General features: G+C 41.5%; 2 protein-coding genes across 2 annotated transcripts in view; one reads left to right on the forward strand and one right to left on the reverse strand.

The window, feature by feature from the left end:
- Positions 1-5,055: 5,055 nt before the first annotated feature.
- psmc6 (proteasome 26S subunit, ATPase 6) lies at positions 5,056-11,707 on the forward strand. The gene is made up of 14 exons (XM_079753419.1): positions 5,056-5,155; positions 5,625-5,704; positions 5,791-5,830; positions 5,922-5,974; positions 6,156-6,223; positions 6,485-6,599; positions 7,004-7,091; positions 7,222-7,283; positions 9,409-9,532; positions 9,678-9,739; positions 10,159-10,279; positions 10,793-10,873; positions 11,003-11,074; positions 11,198-11,707. The coding sequence occupies exons 1-14, from the start codon at positions 5,071-5,073 to the stop codon at positions 11,314-11,316; spliced, it is 1,170 nt and encodes a 389-aa protein (XP_079609545.1). The 5' UTR covers positions 5,056-5,070; the 3' UTR covers positions 11,317-11,707.
- Positions 11,708-18,672: 6,965 nt separating this feature from the next.
- Positions 18,673-20,000, reverse strand: part of vash2 (vasohibin 2) — a 20,657-nt gene continuing 19,329 nt past the window's right edge. The window contains exons 7-8 of the mRNA XM_079753123.1: positions 19,438-19,556; positions 18,673-19,033 (exon numbers count right to left, since the gene is read on the reverse strand). Of these exons, the coding sequence (XP_079609249.1) occupies positions 18,964-19,033; positions 19,438-19,556 (189 nt within the window). The 3' untranslated portion in view covers positions 18,673-18,963. The remainder of the gene's footprint in view (positions 19,034-19,437; positions 19,557-20,000) is intronic.

Here is a 20,000-nt window from a genome sequence, read left to right on the forward strand (position 1 = left end):
TAATAAGTTGTACTTTTAAATCAATGCATCTGCAAACACCGTACAGCAAACACATATTTTCTTGACACAGACATCGTGTACATGCCCATAACTTTTAGGATTGATGAGTATTTGATCGTGAGAAAACATTGTTTTACCGCGAGTGAGTGTTAAAAAGAATGAATGAATGCGGGCGCCCGTGTGTGTGTGTAAAATAATTAATGAATGCGGGTGCGCGCGTGTGCGTCCATCTGTTTAAACACACGCAAACTAAACACGTAACGCATAATACAGTCCATGGCAATGTATATAGAAGGGGGGACAAATGCATATTAGGAACACAAGTCGATAACGATAATGGATACAATACTGATAAGAAACAATGTTTATAATGTATTGTGTATATCATTAAATAGAACCACAGTTACCGCATATCATATGTTATAACATATAAGTTTTCTTTGCCAAAATTTATTTGAGGACTTAGTATTTCTGAAGTTGTGGAGGAAAACCTTATTCCATGTGTTAATAAGGGCTTTATTATTTGGCCATAAACTGAGCCATTTGAAGTTTGAAATTCATGTGCATCTGTCTCATCGGAGACTGCAGACGCGCTGTCAAAATATCAACTCGTCAGATTTAAATGCGCTCATGGCTCTTAAAGGGGATGGGAGCTGGCACTCTCATTGGTTTATTGCACGTTACGCCCAAACCACACCTACGGGTAATTAGGCTACTTCAGACCAACCCTTTTTAGATTTGCGATGGGCACAAGCAATTTTTTGCGCCGGTAAAATAGCAACATCGCCATAGAACCGCCCACAAAGCTACTTGCGCTTGCCGCTTTTCTCTTGCAGACTGTTAAAATAGGGCCCATTGAATTTTGCAGCTGAATTTGGCATGTAGAATTTGGTGACGTTGAAAATATTTATGTTGAATTTTTTAACGTTGAATATTTGATTTTGAATTTTTAACATAATCAATTGCAGTAATTGATTCCAGGAAATAATGTATTGTATTTCATTTTTTCTAAAATATTATAATGGTAATAAATTATTACAGAATGCTAACGTTCACAGGTAATTTATACATCAGCATTCAAGACTATACAAAGGAAAGTGTTTATTCAATTGATAAATAGTTTGTCCAGAAATTGTTCAGGACCTGTGTTGTTTCCTCTGCTAAATCGGAAAATAAGAAAATAAACATTATTGTTGGACTCTTGAAGGCAATCAGTTCTACTTCTCTTTAGTCTCCATCTGTGAAAACCTCATTCTGTTGCCTTTCTATACACACAAACCGTTTAACTAAAACTAAGCTGTCCTATCCAGATTTTTTTTAAATACAACATAAAACCCCACAAATAAAGTCAGAGTAATGATGAGGATGATGATTATGATAATGATGCTAGTAGTTAGCATACCTTAATATGATGATATAACTAATAATATGTATACCAAAGAGGCAAAATCAGAGACAACATATGTACGCTATAAATACATTCCTTCCAATGTTAGGGTTCCAACATTTTTTACTGAATTAGGTCGAAGGGTTTATGGATGTAATGAAGCAGAGGTTGCTGACCTCGGCATGGGTTTGCAGTCTCTCACGGAAGACAGTAGATATGCTTTCTCCCGGGGAGGCAGGGAGGGAGGGGGGAGAGATGTGAAGAAAGAGCGATGGAGAAAGAGATATAAAGAGAGAAGGAGAGAGAGAGGGAAAGAGAGGGAGAATTTAAGAAACAGCGATGGGGAGAGCAATAAAGCGAATGGTGCAGAGAGAGAGAGAAAGAGAGAGAGAGAGAGAGAGAGAGAGAGGGAGAGAGAGAGAGAGAGAGGGAGAGAGAGAGAGAGGGAAAGATATGGAGCAAGAGAAGAATGCTGGTAAAACTAAGTGTTTAGTTTTATCCTCTTGTTCATCCAGATGATCCTTTTTGGCCTTGTCTTTTCAAGCTCCTGCCCAATTATGGTGCATACACCACGAAGGCAGTATGATGCCTTGCTCATCGGAAATTGTAAGTGTGAGAGTCATTGGGAGAGTGTGAGAGGGAGATAGAGTTGACTAGAGAGCTGGTGACATAGAACAGGAGCCAGCAAAAATAAGTGGCAGTAGCTTCAGATAGGCCCAGGGGGTCAAAGAGCATAAACTGAGCTCATTGTTGTAACTAAATGTGAGGGCTTTTCTAATAACTCCCCCGTTGATATCCTCCTCATACTCCCCCCCCCCCCCCCCCCCAGGAATGGGTCCAGTGTAAAGAGAAGGCAGAGAGTTGGGATTGAAGAGTTGGCAACAGCACACCAAGAAATCCACATCGTGCTCACATCCGGTAACGGCTGCAGGCCATCCTCGTTTGGGTTTAGCATCCGCGGCCAAAACGCATTCCCATTCCCAGGCTTCTAGTGAAGGTCGTCTGATCCAACCCCCCCCCCCCCCCCCCCCTCCAGTCGTTTCACCCACAAGCTCTGAGACTTTGCCAGAGAAATGTTTACAACGCCGATGTTTATGTGACACAGCAGTTGACTAATTGGCTAACCTTGGTTTGCACATTGGTTTACACAGCACGGCTAGGATGTAGCCCAGCTGAAGGTATGAAGAGTACTGGAGTACTTTTACTACTATGTGCTTACTCCTTTAATCATTAAGTCTTACTTTTCTGGGGACATTTGGGGATTGTGCTTTTACTCCAGTCCTTTAAATCTTGTATTTTTTACTATTAGTTAAGTTGTTGTAGGTTCCTCTCTGCTCCCTCCCTACGTTTCCTCTCCATTAGGAAGTGTCTATCGTTCATGAACCTATGATTGACATGAGTCTGAATGGGTCACAGCATTTCCCTCACTAATAGCCAACAATGGTTGTGGCACTTCTAAGAAATTCCACTCAAATGTATAGAAATGAAATGTGAGGATACATATTACTTGAAGGCCTATTCATAGAAGTGATGCAAAATTTGTTATTCTTTTGTTAGTGTATCTTTTTGGCTGCTGACAATCTGAATAAATCGCCAGACCAAACCACAAATGGAGGATAAATGTATTTTATCTGAACTGTTATACCACATATTGATGTTGGTTCAAGATAATAACCTATTTTTAGTTTTGACGCTAGTACTTAGTAAAATGTAAACTGGAGCACTTTTACCTTTTATAGTGTTCTCCCAACCCTAAGTGCTTTCGAATGAAGGAGTAGAAGTAGGGGTGGGCGTCATCAAACCTTACCGTTAATGAAGTACTGGAAGTGCTTTTTCGAATCACTGCCAAAGCGTCAATGACAACTGAGGCCACTTGGTGACCACTATGCAAGGAGCGATACAGAGCTTTTATATCAGAACTGTATTAACATGTTTTCCTAGTAATCCAAACATTAATATTTCATTCATACTAGGATGTGTGTGTTCTGCTGTGTCAGGTTTGGCACATAGTGAGGTAAATTTCCTGTCAGGCGTGCACAAAACATGTTGTTACATTTGCTATACTTCATTTAGCTGTAATGGCAGGGTTTGTCTGCCCAATGGGTTTCTCATTGCAGTGGGATGGTGTTGATTCACAGGGTCAGTATTATGAGATTGTAATGAGGCTGATTTGCGGTGAAAGTGTTGTCTTAAACCAGAGGTCATGTTCTCCTTACTTCTCCTGTTCCAAATCACCATCAGCCTCTCCTCTTCCCCTCTCCTCTCTTTCTTTAGCTTAGTCATATGACATCCATGAAAGCATTATTTACAGAAAAACATAACAATGACAATGCAAACTGAATATAACAAGGAGTAAGGAAAGATAGAAAAACAAGAAAAGAAATTAATGAAAGCATGAGCAAGGAAATAAAAGTCTTAACAGGGAATAAATGGTAAAATAAAACATCTTTTTAGGTGTTAAACAGGGATAGACTGAATGAAGCCAGGAGAGTCAAGGTGAATTGGTGAGAGATACATATATTTGTTGTGTGCTATTGTGTTGAGCTTGGTATTGTGTGTATTGTGTGTTCTTCACTGTATTGTGTATGCTCTTTTCGGTGTGTTATTGTGCTTTCTACGTTTTTACCTGGCAAGGGACTACAAATGTGAATCATCTTAAAGCTACAATCTACAATCTCTATCTCCATTTCTCTCCTTCTCAATTTCTCTCTCTCTGTCGCAATTCTCTTTAAAGACTGAGTTTAATTTATTTGATGCATTGTCTTTGTCTGCTAGAGAAGAGAATGGGAAGCCAGACATAGGTGTGCTCTAGAGTTACTTAAAGGAATAGATAACTAGACTGAAAACAAATGTTGTTCTCTGATGATAGGATACTATCTGTTTCAGACACTCAGACTTTCCGACTTATTTAGTTACCGGAGGAAATACGTATTTAGAGTAGCTCAGCTCAAGCCAGGCACAACCAAGTAAATATAAAATAATAAACCAAATTAGCAATATAAACACAAAACATAGTATAAATAGAAATAGATCTCTTTAAAACAGTAAAAAAAAAAAAGAAGTAGAAAACCACATCGTTTGGGAGAGACAATATCTAACTAAATAACGTTTTCATATCACATCATATTATATCTACAATTAACATGTAATAAAGCAATCAGGTATTGTACTGTTGATAGGAGCTATGTTCTGAACAAACAAACACACACACACACACACACACACACACACGCACACACACACACACACACACACACACACACACACACACACACACACACGCACGCACACACACACACACACACACACACACACACACACACACACACACACACGAGATTTAGCTCTTACCTCAAGACTTCCAACTACTGCATACAGATAGTATTGCCAAAGACATTCCAGTCCTGTTTGTAATGCAACGGGTTATCAGCGACCTCAAGTGGATGCTCAACGTTACAACAGCAATACTTAAGCATCGGCTAACTTAATAATGTGACCTTTTGAAAAACGAAATGAGGGGAATGTAGATGGGACAAGTGACATCACATTGATAATAGAAACAATTTGTTCAACCCCGTATGCTCTAACTTCTCCAAACGGTGTTATGACGCTAAAATAAGGGGGCAGGCACGACAAGGAAAACACTTGTGACGTCGCGGACTCCCATCATTCAGCGGGGCACCATGGCCGACACCAGGGATAAGGGTCTGCAGGACTACAGGAAGAAACTACTCGAACATAAAGAAATTGACGGACGATTAAAAGAGTGTAAGATAATCATTTATTCTAGATAAATGTGGCGGAGATAGGCGTTGGTCTGTCTTTTGGTTCCGTAGCTGTTTACTGGAACGGATAAGCCCCGGTTAGCATTTTGGCTAGCTACTGCTTTGTCATGCAGTCAACTTCTCCGTAGAAATGAATGGGCTGCAGCTCGTCTCAGAAACTAGCACGGCTAACCATCGATTAGCATTCTGTGTGAGGTTAGATCGTTTGCTGCTGTGGTGGTTAGTCCTCCGTAACGCTCAAAAATAAAAATATATATCACTGGGATCCGTCTTGGTCAGGTCGTTTATTGCCCGTGGTCAGAAAAGTGAGCTAAATGAGTGCTAGTACCGTTTGTGTGGAAAGCTGCTAACGCTAAACACTGCCTGACTACCTAGCCGGGTTGTATTGTGTTCGAGTCCCGATTTACAAACTAAATTCGACAGTCTTTCTCTTTTTATTATTCTGTTTTTAGTGAGGGAACAGCTAAGGGAACAAACAAAGCAGTACGAGAAATCAGAGAACGATCTGAAGGCACTCCAAAGTGTTGGCCAGGTAAGAACTTATTTAGCGTCGTTCTGGATGAGCAGCTGGAATGACAGCGTCCAAAATATTGACGTGTCTGATTATTTCTAATGCAGATTGTCGGCGAGGTTCTGAAACAGTTGACCGAGGAGAAATGTAAGTTCACTTTATTAAAATAACATTATTACTATTGGATTGGTTTTGGTATTTTGTGTGTTTCACTGACAACCGTCCATCTTGTTGACAGTTATTGTAAAGGCCACAAATGGACCGCGATATGTTGTTGGATGCCGCAGGCAGGTATGTCCAACATACTATTTATTTCCTCCCTTTAATTATGTTTTGTTCTGAATGGATGGTAACTGATTTATGTGATTATTTTCCAAATATTCTGATTAGCAAAGAGCATTTTAAGTAGACCGTTCATGAAAAAGTTGAATTCTACGGGGTAATCCTTAATTATTTTTGCATTCCTTTTCAGTTGGACAAGTCACAGCTGAAACCTGGTACAAGGGTGGCTTTGGACATGACCACCCTCACTATTATGAGGTAGGCTGGGGCAGGATCATTCATGTGCTCAGATTGTCATGTGTTCATTCTGGTCATGTTTTCACTTCATCTTGTGTTCCTATTATTGTCAGTGTCACATTATGTTGGCATTGTGAGATAGGTAACCATGGAAAATGAATCACTTTTATGCTATGTTTATTTCCTGTATGTCTTTCTAATATCCTCACTGTCTGCAATACAGCTTGAATTGAATTTCATGTCCCCTCATGGTGTCATCTGATCATCTGTCTACGTACCCAGGTACCTGCCGCGTGAGGTAGACCCCTTGGTTTACAACATGTCCCATGAAGACCCTGGAAGTGTTTCCTACTCCGAGATCGGAGGGCTGTCTGAACAGATCAGAGAGCTGAGAGAGGTGAGTTTATACACATGTTTATTTTTTAAGGGTGCCTTCCCAACCTGTTTTGTCTAAACCCACCCTAGGGGGGCTAAATCGAACCTTGTTATTTTAAACATCAGTCAATTCATAATTATTAGGTGTGAAAAGTTGTTTTATGTGTGTATTTTCCAATGCCTTTTTAGAAAAGAAATAAACAATGAAATATCTATCTTATATGTGTCTATATTGGGTCCACCCTATATCTATATCAAAACCCCAGGGTTGGTATACATTGTGGTACATTGTGAATGGTCAGTGAGAAGGGGGTATAGGTTGAATGCTAGTGGTCTTGGTCTCACCATTATACAGCTGTCTGTGATTATCATAAGACCAGGTGTATATGAGACTAGAGGTGGATGTTGAGTCCTGTGTTGTTCCAGGTAATCGAGCTTCCCCTGACCAACCCTGAGCTCTTCCTGAGGGTGGGCATCATCCCTCCCAAGGGCTGCCTTCTCTACGGACCTCCAGGTCAGCTCGGCGCCAAAACCCTAATCCACTGGGACTTGATTGCATTTAGTAGGACCCACGGTTCCTACGGTTCCTGTATACGCTGTAGGTTTAGTCTGTATGTCTCTGATATCTGTGTTTCTTCTCCAAGGTACTGGGAAGACACTTCTAGCCAGAGCAGTGGCCAGCCAGCTGGACTGCAACTTCCTCAAGGTCAGTATCCGTTTTAGTGTTGTTAGTAGTTGTGGCTAGGGCTGCAACTAACGAATATTTTAATAATCGATTAATCGGTCAATTATTTTTTCGATGAATCGTATAAAAAAAAAGAAACATTTGTAATTTCCGCATCTTTATTCAAAAACTGAACATTACTTCAAATTCACAGTGCAGACTGAAGTGTAAATACTCCAGGTTATTGCTCCAACGTCCCGGAACTATTAAAAGTAATTAAATGATAAAAAAATAAAAAAACATACAATGTATGATATACATTTATATATATACAGTATATAAGGGATGTCCATGGTTAGCTGGTCAACCGATAAGATCATTAACCGGTAAATACTAACGGTTAAAAATAAATTAAATCACCTTAATTTCCCTCAGATGACAGGAGATCATTACTTTTTATTGATATTGATACCATTTTCGAGACTCCTTGAAATATAACTTGTATTATTGCTTTAATTGCTGATAAGATGATCATAGCTCAAGATAGGACGTTAAACTGGTCATAATTCCTTCTTTACTATCTATTTTATATTGCTGGGAAAACAGGTTTTTGCCAAAATCTCAAATTTCTTTTTTTTTTGTGTTGCATTTGAACGAATCAATCATATTACTGAGCTGACCTGAACACATCACATTTGACACTGTTGGCGACTTTTTTTTAAGCCAGCTAGCTCTATATCCTGCTGATTTTAACATGGATTTAACTGACGGGACTTTCTACACCGTCCGGTTGTGTCATTACTACCGCTGCTTTGAATGACTGTTGATGCACGCGGTGCTGCCGACTCCGATCCCGTCTGCACACCGTCTGCAGCAGCAGCAGCTGACAGAGTTTTCGGTTGGACTAGACGGATACTGAGTTGAAGGGAGTTTTTTTAAACCCAAAGACAGTGATGGTACAACACTTTTCTATAGGCCTACAGTCCAGTGTTAAGATATGACCAAAATACAAGCTGTGGTCGAGCCGACCCGCGGGCCGGGTAGGGCCGCGAAGCAAGACACCTCCGCTGTGCGTCAGTGTCCTGTTCGCCCTGTCGGGGTTTATTTTCCCGATAATGACCGGCGTTCTATACATTATCCCTTACATATATATTTAGCAGTAGGAGTAGGCCTAAGTAACAAATGTGTACAAAGTTACACATGTATTAAAAAAATGTTGGGTTGAAATCGGGCTTGTGCTCATAATTACAGTTAATGTGTTGGCCGGGCTCAGACAGAACGTGCACGGGCTCGGGCCGGGTCGGGCTTGATTTTCTGGGCCCGATCTAAGCTCTATCATGGACCCAAACACGGTGGCGTTTGGGTTTCCTACTCTCCTCGAACTCCCACGACAAATACAGCGCAGCGATGGTGGTGATCTCAGCCATGTTTGTGGAGCTAAAGAAAAGTAGCGGGGGAAAATAAGCTTTGGGCGGGCTCATCTAGTTGCTTAGGCGCGTTGAGCCATTTTTGTGACACACAATGCTCAAGCGTCAAGGTTAGGCGTGTAATGCGTTCAGTGTGGCCGTACCTTAAGTCTTATTGATTCAAGCGAAAGAAGCCAACTTGACACTCACTAAATAAGGCTAATCTGATGAACCAAGTCCCGTTTTTTTGTATTATGAGTCTCTAAGGCCAACTTAAAACCACTTTTATTTTGATTTAAATCGCCCCCCTTTAATCTATCCAAATATACTGGGAAAAGTCCCAAAGCCCCAATGGGAGGATATCTAAACCCTGAGAAGGAACAAATCATGTACATATCAGTCTGTGTGATACAATTAATCTCTTTATACAAATAAACCAATGGCTAGGTTCTAGGTACACATTTAAAAGAGTACTAGACCCCAACACCAAGTGTGCATTAGATGACTCCCTCTATTGGTTGACACATGCTATTATACCTAACCTTTGATTGGCTGTTGCGGTAGCCACTCACCTTCTGATTAACGCTTGATGCGACAGACCTGTCTTCCGCTTATTGAGGCTGAGTTGAAGGCGAGTTGAATTAACAAAAGCCTTAAGCTGGAAACCCGAGAACCTTTTATTTGTTTTTATATAAAGGTGGGTTTGGTTCTCCCTAATGCAGTGGGAGTGTGCAGCTAATCTGTGTGTGGTTGGTCCCCAGGTGGTGTCCAGCTCCATCGTGGATAAGTACATCGGCGAGAGCGCCAGACTTATCAGAGAGATGTTCAACTACGCCCGCGACCACCAGCCCTGCATCATCTTCATGGACGAGATCGACGCCATCGGTGTGTAGACTTCACCCTGTCACAGTCGCCCTCTCCCTTTTCACCTTTCACTGTTGCCACTCTAGACAGAATGCCTGCTGTGTGTTTCCATTTCACCCGGAGCCTCTCTATCGATGCTAACCGTCCTATGTTTCTCTCCTCTAAGGCGGGAGGCGTTTCTCTGAGGGAACCTCAGCCGACAGAGAGATCCAGAGGACACTGATGGAGGTGAGGGGTGTCCTAGGCTCTCTGACCCATGAAGAGAGGGGTTCATGGGGGCTGGGAAGGGACTGTAGTTTAGAAATACATAGGATTTGATGGTGATGAACAATGTTTTCTTCAACGTAGAGTTCTGCAAATATTGCCATATTGTCCAATAATATAGGTGCTCGGTACTCTTGTTAACCCGTCCGTAACTTCCTATTGAGTTTTGAGTTGAGTGCATGTATTCAACGCAGTGAACCAGGGTTATAGTCTGATACTACAACAACAACAACAGTTACAAGGTACTCCTGCTTCCTGTCTCAAGTCAATTGTGTAGCCCTTTTTCACAGTAACGATCTCAAAGGGCTACACATGGAAGGTTAGTCGGGCAATGTCGGCCAGAATGGAGACATAACTGTTCTTCTGCCTCCCCCTCCTCACAGCTGCTGAACCAGATGGACGGCTTCGACACCCTCCACCGAGTGAAGATGATCATGGCCACCAACCGCCCAGACACGCTGGACCCTGCCCTGCTGCGGCCCGGGCGGCTGGACCGCAAGATCCGTGAGTGGCCCTTAGCATCCTGGGTCCTGAGACCTGGAGAACACGCCTCCCTCTAAACCACACAGGGTGGTGGTGTTTATTATGGTCTGTTGGGCTTTGAGTGGTCTGGTGAAATGTAGAAAATGTAGATGTTGTGTCGTGTGTAGTTCAGTTCTGTAGTCTAGATGACATATGGGATGTCGTCCATTATCATGCAATGCGGTCGGACATCAGGAGAACGACAAACTGTTTCTGTTTTAGACAAATATTAAACCTCACTTTGCTGTTAAAGAGGAACAGTCACACTCAGCGGTTATCTTAAATAAGCTTCATACGCGTGTTGTGGAAAAAACACCAATGGCGTCATCGTTCCCGGGTTTTCGTTCTCCAGATGGGACCAATGTTGCCCACAACACGTGAATGAGACGACAGCCGGAGCGTGACTGTTCCCCTTTTACTGGATCATGTTTTGCAGTAGGTTGGCCCTCTAGTGGTGATGTGAAGTAGGTGACGTGTGTTATCTTTATGCTCCAGATATCGAGCTTCCTAATGAACAAGCCCGCCTGGACATCATGAAGATCCACTCTAGCCCCATCACCAAGCACGGAGAGATTGGTACACACACACACACACACACACACACACACACACACACACACACACACACACACACACACACACACACACACACACAATGCAGAGATCAATTCAACCTCACCACTCCTCCCTCACTTGTCTCCTCAGATTACGAGGCCATCGTGAAGCTGTCAGATGGCTTCAACGGAGCCGATCTGAGGAACGTGTGCACGGAAGCGGGTAAAGACACACCCCGTCTCCCTAATCGATAGCGCACCACCAGGGGTGAACCGGTTCCACCCGTGTCCTACTCAGGCAGCGATTAACCCTAACCCTGTCTGCTGGTGCCCCCCTCTCCTCCAGGTCTGTTCGCCATCCGGGCCGACCGGGAGTACGTCACCCAGGAGGACTTCATGAAGGCCGTCCGTAAGGTGGCCGACTCCAAGAAACTGGAGTCCAAGCTGGACTACAAACCCTTATAAACGCCCCCCCCCCCTAGCAATCTACGTCTACGAAGAAACAAAAACACAGACCGGAAAACAACAAAGTCCAGGAGAGGGGTTTGAGTCGAGGTGTGGGGTATCTCAGAAATAAACTCCCCTCTTGTGTGTTTATTCTTTTTTTATTTCTTTGGTTTTGTATGTTTATGTAAAGGAACGTTTAGCTATGGTCAAATTTCTTTGCAGTTGCCAACAGAGCGAGGGATACACATTGAGCGATATCTTTAAATCCTCTTTCCTTTTCCTACGGAGTTTAACCCGGCCTTCATGTTCAGGCGGTAGTCAGGGACAATTTCTGGCATCTGTGACAACACTTGTATAAAAACAAAAAAGTTGAATTACTGCATTAAAAACATGACAAACATATAAATTATCTTCTGGACTGTCTTTGCTACTTTCCAATGATTTTAGAAAATAACTACCTAGGAAATGTTTTAATTAAAATGAATTAACATTTTTAAGAAATGTCTGGACCAAACTTAATGTCTGGATTAAAAATTGTGTATACTAAGTGTCAATAATACAGTAGCTATTTTACTTTCAAGTACCAATTCTTGGAGAATGCATTACAAGATGATTACTGAATGACTTCACTGTATTACGGATAAGTTTAGTTGTAGAGCATATTGCTCCAAATACAACTGTATAGACACTGATCTCTTTTCTCTCATGTTGATGGCATATATATTCAGACTACATCATGGATGTGCGGGGGAATTATACTACTGTACTTGCTGTACTTTTAAATCTAGATTTAATATTCTGTACACACGGTGGTTAACTGCACTGCGCCAAGACACAGGGCTGCATCCTAATAGACTCCCATGAGTCTCCAAAGGGTTTTGTGCAACCTTTATGTTGCCGTCTAACTAATGAAGGCGCAATGGTAGGCCTACACGTCCAGAGAATGCGTTGCCATTTTTGTCATTATCCTAGACAGAATGTAAGCTTTGAGGATCTAATTTTCAGCTCATCGGACCCGTATAGACCAACGGAACACTTAAATCGAATTAATCCGAGAAAGAATCGTTTTTCATTGCTTTCTTCCTTTACTTACCCACCTGACATTTCCTAGAGACGGCCGATAGGGCGCGCCATCAACTCGACTAAAGCGCCTGTAGAGCCGTCAGGGAACGCAATTGGAAATTCAACTAATATTTTATTGGCGAGTAATAAAAATTAAGAGAAACACTAAATTGGCTATTCTGTAGCGTCGATAAACTGTTTTTGTTTATTGACACACATAACCTTTTTATACACCCACTCAAGCTTCTAGTAGGCTGTTGGTAACTTTCTGGTATCCTGATTGACTTCAAATCATCTGAACTAATGATTCTGCGTCATAGAATCATGGTTAAATTGTAGGCCGATATAGTAGGCTATTGTAGGTTCAACCAGGAGTAAGGGGATACCATAATTAGGCCTCCAAACTAAGTCTTGACCTTTGGGCGTTTGGTTCCTCTTTGCCAATGTCACAGAAGAGGCTTTCTCTCTGCACCAAACGGTGAAATTCTTCAAATACTTCCACTATATCAAGCCCTTCTGTTTCCCCCTGAAGACACTCAGTCTCAATCAATAGACCCTTCTTTGTGTCTTGGGAAAATCAATACAGAGAGCCGAGCGAATATCAGGCTTTGGACGCTAAGCGGCTAATGAGAGGTTTGTAGTGAGTCTACGACTGCAAAATGTCAAAAGCATCTTGTGGGATCAGCCTTTAACCTTTATTTCTCTCTTTCCTTTGTTATACTTAAGAAGGCAACCAAATATTCTAGAGATAAATAACGCCTATTCAACTGTTACTATATTGTTTGTGTTGTAGCCTATAATATATTCAATGTCTCCCATACAAAATACAGGGTGAATTCACTTCAAATGTTATATTGCAGACTATTGCGGCATATGTAGCCTTTCACTAATGTTTAAATGGTCTACAGTATCAATCTGCTTCTTAATGTGATGAGGACGAGGGGACGAGAGTTCGGCTAGGATTTCAACTCACTAATCTCTCTCTCTCTCTCCTTTCCTCTCTCCATCCTCCTTTCATCAAATTCTCTATCTCTCTCAACATTCTGACATCACTGAACATTTTCTTTATTTTGTCACACACACACACACACACACAGACACACACACACACACACACACACACACACAAACACACACACACGCACGCACTAGGTGGGCCTCTGCATGGAGGAGAAATGAAGGATTAGGATTAATTCTGTAAATCTGATCCCACGTGTCCACGTTCTTCTTATTATGCAAACACATACACACTTAAGCACGTACACAAATATAAAACACACACACACACACTCTTAAGCACGTGCACAAATATAAAACACGCACACACACACACATAAGCATATGCACAAATATGAAAAACACACACTTAACGTAAATAACACACACACACACACACACAAACGCTTATGCACATATATACAACACACAGATAGCAGAGCAGCATGCTGCAACAATACAGAAGTGTTAAGTGCAGTAAGGTTTGGTATGGGTGGGGGAGGGGGGGGCAGTGTAGCATTTTATCCACCTCTACAGGTTCCCTCCTCAATCAATCAAATGAATTTCGATCAATCCATCAATTCCAACAAACACTCTATTAAAAACATATATCATTTATTATAAGAATGCATGCCTTATTGACAAAATCCACCTCTGTGGAACCACTGGTGCTGTTACAGTAGGAGGGCGATCATTTTTACACACAGGATAACATCAGAACCATTAGAAACCACCACGGGGGAAGATAAAACCTGGGACGGATTCCCACCGAATACCTGGGAGGGAGTGAGAGGGAAAACCTGGAACTGATTCCCCGGTTTTACATCTGTTTGATGGTTGAAAGTGTAGACTCACAGTTTGTGTCTTGACTATTTAGTGGATGGATTCACAAAGAACGACACAAATGTTTTGCTGAACAACTTTAAGGAAAAGTGTTGCTTTGTTTGTCGCTGTTAAGTATGCGGCCGTGATCATATTTCAGGTGTCCCTTGAGAGGAAGAGCAGGAAGCAAAGTAAGGATCAATAGTCAATGAATTTCGGGCAAATTTCCTATTTTCTTCCGAAAGTCATCAATGATATTTAGCCGGCTTAGCATGAAAGGCAATATTTCACATCTAGTTCAGAGGATAAAGGTGGTTCACTCGAGTAATTTGTTGTCCTATCAGCAACCTTTTCTCTTGGCCCATAGGCTTCAAGTCAGGGATATCACACACACACACACACACACACACACACACACACACACACACACACACACACACACACACACACACACACACACACGAACACACACCATGCACCGTCTTCTTACAAATGCTGCATGTTTAAAAATGTAACACAGAGCACTTGCTAGGCACGAGTCACAATTGCCAGATTACTGTTGTCCCCACACCCCTCAAAAAGGCCCGAAATTACCCCAGGAACAAAACAACAATCTGCAGTATCTTAACAATCAGGTTAAACTGAGGAACAGCACTTGGAGGCAAATCATTAGCTTTACCTTGAGCACAATTCGTTGTTTTGTTTTTGTTTTGTTTTGCTAAAGATCACAATCACTGAATAAACTGAAACCCTCGTAAAGTTCAGGTAAAATAAATTATAAAAAACATGTGTCCACCTTCATCCCATATAAAAACCTTAGGAAAAACAAGCCAGAAAACAAACTACATTCAAACAATAAAAAAAATAAACATTCAGAAGAAGAAAAGTTAATTTGGTGTAGATTTGAGTGCAGAAGTTAACATACAACCCAAACACGCTGGGGCTGCCATGTCTGTGAAGCAAGGGCGTAGGAACCGGGGGGGACGGAGGGGACGTGTCCCCTCAAATATTGGAGACAGGCGCATTTGTCCCACCTAAAAATTATACCGGGGGGAGAAAAATACTTTATTTTATTTTGAAAGCGCAACACAGTGTCTTGTCACCGCTTCTTATTCTAAAAAACTGGATGATTGAGCGTGCAATTAAAGAATTGATTTGATATTTATCAGTTAATGACTGCCATTAAAAATGTGTTTTCCTTTACATTTACAAATGTATCTTTTTAGTAGAATAAAATACATTTGTGAATTTTTTCAGTGTAGTTAATTTATGACATATTTCTGTTCAAACCATTAACGGATCTTTCAGGTTTCCGATACGTGTCCCCCCCAATGTTAAACTCATTCCTACGCCCCTGCTGTGAAGTGTAAAAAAGTGTGAAAAGAAGGATTTGAATATCATAATAGCTGAAAGGAGACAGGTAGATGGCATCTGCTCTTTGATAAAATCACAAAAAACAAACATATGTAGACATCATTCTTCGTCATAAAATAAAAGAACAAATGTTTCCAACAAACACGATTCTTGACATAATTACACTAAACCACTGAAACCCAACACTGCTGAATTGTGCTCTCCGTACATTAGTGGGCACCTGCCTTTCTTCTATGCAGTATAAACCCTCATACAAAGAACCACCTCATCATTTATTTATATTTAGCTGGTGAGTTTTTGCTGCAGGTGAATTTACCCCCACTTCTAAATTTCACTAGGCTGTGGCCAGTTGCTACACAAACACGAGAGAAGCCCAGAATATTTATCCTGTGTCCCACAAAAAGCACCGTGAAACGTATCAACGTCTCAATCCGAATCTACACAGCATGTAGTTGATTTTGCCAAATTTTTGGAATCTTTGATAATTCCCACTAACATTGCCACCCACACAATTAAACTTGGCAATACTTGTCTCATTGCATCAAAAAGTAATCTCTGTTCTACGCTTTGTGTTCACATTTAATTTCATGGAAGACTTTAAAAACATATTTTTTTTAACAATAACCTTTTGGTTTGTGCATAGCTCATTGTCCAAGTATTCAAACGGTGAATATGTGTGAATGTTCCTGCGTGTTCTAGGATATTCTAGTGTGTTTTCGTTTAATCTCCTAGCGTTTAGGAGATTAGTGTTTTCCAGCAACCGTGAGCTCATGATAACCAAGAAACGGCCGTAAACCATTCAATGTGACAATATCAAACATTCTGATGAGATACATAAACAAAGTAAAACAATCAAGACACTGGATATAATACAACAATTTCTGAAGCATTTCTGCTTTGGTAGAGTATAGAACGATGGCCTTTGTGATGGGACTCTGGATAAAGCTGAACACATTTAATATGTCCAGTTCTAACTTTGTGACTGAAGACAATCTGGTTTCATCAGGTTTAAAGAAACAGCCTGTGCCACCTTTGAGAAGGTTTTTGTTAAAACACATGTACGATATAAGAACAACGTCTATTGTATGGTGCAGGACCCAATAGACTGACTCACTGAATCCTGGACCAGAGATTCAACTCCATGGCTTCACTGGTTTTGACTGATCTGTCAGTTGTTGTACTGGTCGGCTCCCAGTCTCTCAACAGTATGAGAATGTATTTTCTAGTGGCCATCTCTTAGTATCCCAACAGTATAGTACTATGTGTCTGTACTGGTGTCTTTAACACTGTACATTCACTCTGCACCATACACTGATATGATATACTGTAAATACATAAATCTGAGGATGGACCCCACAAAGCAGGTCCCAATAGAGGCATGAAACAGTATGTGTGTTTGACTCAAAACAGAACCCGTTTTAGGGACGCTTCACAAAGCTATGAAGTTGATCTGATTCCAGCAATGATTGTTCTTCTGCAGATACGATTATTTTGATATTCATACAAACATTCACGCTATAGTGAATCCAGTAATTCACAACCCTATTGATCTATAATAACGGCAAACGAATTACCCATCAACAGCATATTGATAGCATGCTGATAGCATGCTAATAGCATATTGATAGTGCATTAGCCTACTAGTGTGTTTAGAGACCAATAGACCTCCTGCGCATCCTGTGCCCTTATTGGCTGTTCATCCCATATCAGAGTCCTGACTAAACGTACTGTTTCACCACTCAACATTCTCAGATGCTATTGCTAATATGCTAATGCTAATAAGCTAATACTAAAACGCTAATGCTGATAGACTAATGCTAAAAAAAGTGAGGCGGAAATGTTTTGCTAATGTGATGCTGCTGACATGTAGATGCTGAAAGGTTAAAAACCATGATATATATATATATATATGCTACATTTTAACTTCTGGAAGATGTTATCCATTGGCTACCAATCACAGGATAACTAAGCATTAGCAACAGAGAGGGATTGGCTCGATCAGCTGCCAATCAAACAAAGCTCATTTGTGGCCATAGTTTTAACAATGAGCATGACATGAGCAAATATCTGCAAAATACTTTTCTTTCAACATGTTTAACGTGTATTCAATTTGAATAAATCATGTCTGAAGTTTTCCTTTGAACTTGTTTTGGACCTTAAGGGTTTTATATTGCTTTTTTCCTCTGGTTGGTACAGGGTAATTGTGTTTGACGTAGGTATTTTGTCATTTCACAGCCGGTCTCACACACATTGAGCTGTTAACAGTTATAGCGCCCACTTCCTTCTGGAAGGCTGGATAAGAGATGTCATTTCCTCTCCTCTGCAGCCCCTACTTCAGATTATTTTGGGCTTGCAGAAAGCACCGTGGTATTAGTAACAAAAGGCAGGGGGGCATGCGTCTCCTGACAGCCCATAATAAGCGGGTTGTGGCATACAGAGAGCCAAGCTAGGGAAGAGGAGAGCTAAGAAGGGCGGGGGTTTGCTGCAGTGCCTGATCTAATGTTCTGTGCTCCACTGCTTCGGTCTGTTTAGTGCCCACTCTGCTCTCCTGCAGTCAAGCCTCTCTTTCCCCCTCTCTCATGCCCCCTGCTCTCTTTCCCGCTGTCTCTCTCTCTCTCCCCCTCTCTCTCATGCCCCCTGCTCTCTTGCTCTCTACATCTGCCCTCATTCCTCATCCTTCCTGCCTGCCATCACCCGCTCCACTCGTTTTCTGTTTCCCAGCATGCACCGTTGATCCTCTTATCGACATGCTGCTCCTTTCTCCTTACAAATCGCTTTCCCACCGAGATACCAGTGGAGTTGAGAAAAACGTTTTCTTTCAAAGAAAGAAATTAAAATTGTTTTGGCTGTTCAGTAGCTCTTTAAGCCGTATATTTCTAGTGTTTATTTTAGACAGGACTTTTAAGGTATAAGTCAGTAATCCCTGTTACGAGTCCTGATTTCTTAGACTAGAATTTAACCATATTTAACGCCTAAACCGTTCCTCTTCAAGTAGAGACCAAGGTTGCTTCTGCTACTAGTTTAGAAATACTGCTTCTCTTTGACACTCAAAACTAGATGTTTAATCTAAGGACTGTAGTCCGGCCTTAAGAAGCCGTAAAAAAGCACCGGCAACAATAATAATATTAAAATCCTTGTTGTTGCGTTGTCGATGTTTGACGTGAACATCAGATAAACTAACAGACAACTCTTATCCCACCCACCTATCTTTATCACTCTGTTTCCATGGTGAGGGAATCATAACCCCTGGCTATGGATATTAAAAACACTGCTCCAGGGATGGTCGTTTTTGTTGACTTGAGGGGATGTAGAGCGACATGATAAATAAAAGAACACAACAAAACCAAGTAAAGTTTGAAAAAATAAATGTATGCCCTCTATTTCTTGAAGGGATGTTAGACTCCGGACTGGTTAGATCCGGATCTGGTAGCCGTCGCTGAGGGTGCTCAGTTCTGCTGGCCTCCGATCCACTGAGCCTGGCCTGTCAAACAAACAGACAAACAGAGAGACAGAGAGACAGACAGGGGGAGAGACAGATGGCGAGAAAGAATAACAAAAAATAAGATGGCAGCTATTGCAGGGGCTACTCTAGATCAACGCTCTCCCTCCTGTCAGCTGCATTACGGCTCGTAAAATGATCTGTGTTGCAGCAACAGCTGCAGCACAGTGATCCCAAGACACACACATAAACACTCACTGGAGCTATAAGTACATTAGTGTTACTTTAATATTACGAAGAGAAGAAGAAATGTAAATAGAAAGAGAGAGAGAGAACAGGGCTAAACAGAGAGACAGTGAGAAGGAGAGAGAGAGAGAGAGAGAGAGAGAGAGAGAGAGAGAGAGAGAGAGAGAGGATGAGCAATTATGGGATGTAGAACTACGTACGATTTGTCTCTGCGGTGTGCGCAGCGCTGGTGTGGGCTGGCTTGCCGTCTCCGTGGCGATAAGGACTTCCCCCGACTGCGCTCCTTGATGGGTGACTGGGCACTGGACGATTTCAGGATCTGACAAACAAATAAATAAACATATAAGTAAACAAATAAACAAACAATGGTGCATAGTAAATATGTAAATATAATTGGTGCGACAGACAAATGTGAATTCACATTAGGGACGGGAATGGGACCTAACCTCACAATACTTTGAGTGCTGAGGAAGATATTGCGATTCTGTCAAGACTATTGCATATGCAAATAGTAAAGTTTTTTACAGTAAGTTATATGGGCGTTGAAACGCGAGGTTAGAAAGTGAAAAGCAATTTGAAACAAATTCAAACAATTTGCCTCCTTAATTGTATGCCTGCTGGTTTGTATGGCTGTGTAACGTCCTGCTTAAACTCCAGCTATAAGATAAACAGCATTTTAACATCGAGCTACTTAAGTCTGGAAGGCTGGTCAAGAGCCAACTGCTACGGACCCCGAGGGTAGCAGAAAGAGAAAGAGAGAGAG

The sequence above is a fragment of the Pollachius pollachius genome (genome assembly GCF_949987615.1).
Source record: "Pollachius pollachius genome assembly, chromosome: 16".
Classification (NCBI taxonomy): Eukaryota; Metazoa; Chordata; class Actinopteri; order Gadiformes; family Gadidae; genus Pollachius; species Pollachius pollachius.